This window comes from Nicotiana sylvestris, chromosome 2 (genome assembly GCF_000393655.2).
Source record: "Nicotiana sylvestris chromosome 2, ASM39365v2, whole genome shotgun sequence".
In the NCBI taxonomy this organism is placed as follows: Eukaryota; Viridiplantae; Streptophyta; class Magnoliopsida; order Solanales; family Solanaceae; genus Nicotiana; species Nicotiana sylvestris.
The window spans coordinates 26,675,066-26,678,227 of NC_091058.1; the positions used below are offsets into that span (position 1 = coordinate 26,675,066).

Sequence of the window (3,162 nt, forward strand, 5' to 3'; positions counted from 1 at the left end):
ATGTACTGCCATAAATAAAATGATTATAATGATACATACCTTAATAAAATATGGCTCAACTTAGCGGGAGTTAAGAATAAAATTAGAGCTTCGTGCTGATAACGTGTTATAAAATAAAAGCAATGCAGTAAAATGTAAACAAGAAGAGAGAGAGAATGGAGAAGTGTTTTCTTCTTTCACTTTTGGTGTAATTTTTCATTGCAATTACATGGCCTTTTATAGGCATAAAAAGTAAAGATGATGGACATAAAATAGAAAATTTAATCTTTAAGTTATTCACAACATGGGCATCCAATGTAGTATCCAATGTAGTATCCAAAGTAGTATCCAATGTACAAACTATTCATAAAAAATCCACATTAATATTTCAGCATCATGGGAACCCTCGCAACGAGTAAAGTCCATTCACAAATTTATAAAGTCAAGTGGGAGAAATTTCCTTGCTCTCATATAATTAATTTTGGTATGTCAAAAGCATCTGTATAAAATAAAAATACAAATTTTGCCAGCTAAAAACTCGGATTTTAAGTCTGTACTTTCATGTGCCTATAGTCAAAGTCAAGCTGTTGAATAAATCTTTTTTTTTCTTAAACTTTTGAATAAATCCAGATAAGTAGATTTACACTATAAGAAATTCTATAAATATGGATCATTTGAAAGGATATAGTCATGAGCAAATTCTTCTTTCCTCTCATAGCATGATAGCTCATTCTTTCTCATTCTCGTTATAGAAAGTCCATTCTAATCTCTTAAATTTGCATGATACCTCTTATTCTTCTTTTTTCATCCAAAGAAATGCGTAGCCTTCAAATTCTCTCTCTTTTACTCTTTTCATTATTTTTGGCAAAATGTTACTCCCAAGAAGATTTTCTCCACTGTCTTTCCAAATACTCTAAAAACAATACCAAAAATATTTACACCCCAAACTCTCCAACTTATTCATCTATCCTTGAATTTGCTCAAAAGAACCCCAGATGGTTGAATTCTTCACACCCCCTCTTCATTGTCTCCCCTAGGAAAGAATCAGAAATCAAGCCTGTTATTCTTTGTGGTAAAAAACTAGGGTTGCAAATCAAAATAAAAAGTGGTGGCCACGACTATGAAGGAATCTCCTTTAGGTCTAAAACCCCATATGTCATGCTTGATTTAAGCAATCTTGATGATATCAAGATTGATTTAAAAGAAGAGACAGTTTGGGTACAAGCAGGAGCAACCCTTGGCCAACTTTACTATGCAATTGCCAAAAAAAGTAAAGTGCATGGTTTTGCAGGAGGTGTTTGTTTCAGTATTGGCACTGGAGGGATTATTAGTGGTGGAGGGATTGGTACTATGATGAGAAAATTTGGCTTAGCAGCAGATAATGTTATCGACGCTCGTGTAATGGATATCAATGGAAAAATCCTTGATAGAAAGAAAATGAAAGAAGATTTGTTTTGGGCAATAAGAGGAGGTGGAGGAGCAAGTTTTGGTGTCATTCTTGCATGGAAACTCAAACTTGTTCGTGTTCCAGAAAAGGTTACTAGTTTCACAGTTTACAAGAGGCTAGAGGGCAACCAAAATCTCCTCCAAAAATGGGAAAAAATCGGACATCAATTACCTGATGATTTGCTCGTCAGAGTAGTTATACAAAATGATGGAGCAGGGAATGAGAAGTATGTTGAAATCTTTTTTCAAGCACTATATCTTGGACCAGTTGATGAATTAATTCCATTGCTCAAAGAGAAGTTCCCTGAATTTGATTTGCAGAAAAAAGATTGTTTTCAAGAGCCTGTTGTGGACTGTAGTAACAGACCTTGCATTAAAAAAGAATGTCGTGAATCTTCATGGATTGGATCAGTCTTGTATTTCTATGGTAGGAGAACAAATGAGTCACTAGAAGTTTTGCTAGAAAAGAGTATTCCAACACAGAAGAATTATTTTAAAGCTACATCTGATTTTGTGAAGACTCCAGTTCCAGAAAAAGGTTGGAAAATGGTAGAAAAACTGTTCTTGGAAGAAGAAAGACCTCAGATGATAATGGAGCCATTTGGTGGAAAATTAGATGAAATTTCAGAATCTGAAATTCCATTCCCACATAGAAAGGGCAATTTGTATAATATTCAGTATTTGGTGAATTGGGGTGATAATAGTGAGAGTGTATCAAGTCAGAAGATAGCATGGATGAGGAAACTTTATAAGGAAATGGAACCATATGTTGCAAAATCTCCAAGAACTGCTTATCTGAATTATAGGGATCTAAATTTTGGAACTAATCAAGAAGACTACAGCTATTCTAAGGCCAAAATCTGGGGTGAAAAGTATTTCAATGGTAATTTTGAGAGGTTGGCTAAAGTGAAGAGTAAGGTGGATCCCAGTAATTTTTTCAGAAATGAACAAAGTATTCCACCTTATCATATTTGATAGCTGAAGAAGGTTGGATTACATGCAAGGGCAAAAAAAAAGTCCAAGTTGTTTGAATTTATCAATAAATGTATCACTATGTCCACTTTATCACCTCTTAATCTACAATAAAATAAAACTTGGATGTTTATTGCATCCAAAAACGTTATAGAATCACCTTTTATTCTGAGAGTTACCCTTATTATGTTACTTTATAGTATATATTTATGAAGGGAACTCCAACCTGCGTGCTTGTTGGATTTTAAAATCTAACATTGTCAATTGGTTAACAATTTTTAATCCTGGGTTTGGCTCTCCTTTCCCTTATTTAGGTTTCCAGCACTTTTTTCGACTTTTTTATTACCAACTATTAGAACTTTATGGGCGAACAACTTCTCCCCAGTCCCCGGCTCCCGCCCTCTTTTTATTTTTGGATCCTTACCCAAATAGCCAGTTGGATTTACGGTTTACTTTTTTTAATCTATATATACATTAATTATATACGATTGTACATATATATAATAAATTATACATATAGTATACACCTATCAGTAATTTTGAGTTTAAACTGTTGTATGATCGGCTAGTTAGGTTAATTCTTCTTTTATTTATTTTGGGCTCTTTACATAACTAAGCAATATTAAAAAACATAACACATCTTGGTAGCAGCAAACTTAATATATCAATAGTAACAGCAAAAATATTTCCTCTATAGTATATTCTAACCAAAACCGAAACCCCAACAATATGCCTAAAATTTCGCACCTTTGTAACATAAGGATT

General features: G+C 33.4%; 1 protein-coding gene across 1 annotated transcript; it reads left to right on the forward strand.

Moving 5' to 3' along the window:
• Window positions 1-678: 678 nt before the first annotated feature.
• On the forward strand, window positions 679-2,556 carry LOC104221928 (berberine bridge enzyme-like 22). The gene has a single exon (XM_009773116.2). The coding sequence runs from the start codon at window positions 760-762 to the stop codon at window positions 2,398-2,400; it is 1,641 nt and encodes a 546-aa protein (XP_009771418.1). The 5' UTR covers window positions 679-759; the 3' UTR covers window positions 2,401-2,556.
• Window positions 2,557-3,162: the final 606 nt, after the last annotated feature.

Coding starts and splice junctions, on each gene's coding strand:
- LOC104221928 (XM_009773116.2), top strand. CDS start 760: ATGATACCTCTTATTCTTCTTTTTTCATCCAAAGAAATGCGTAGCCTT.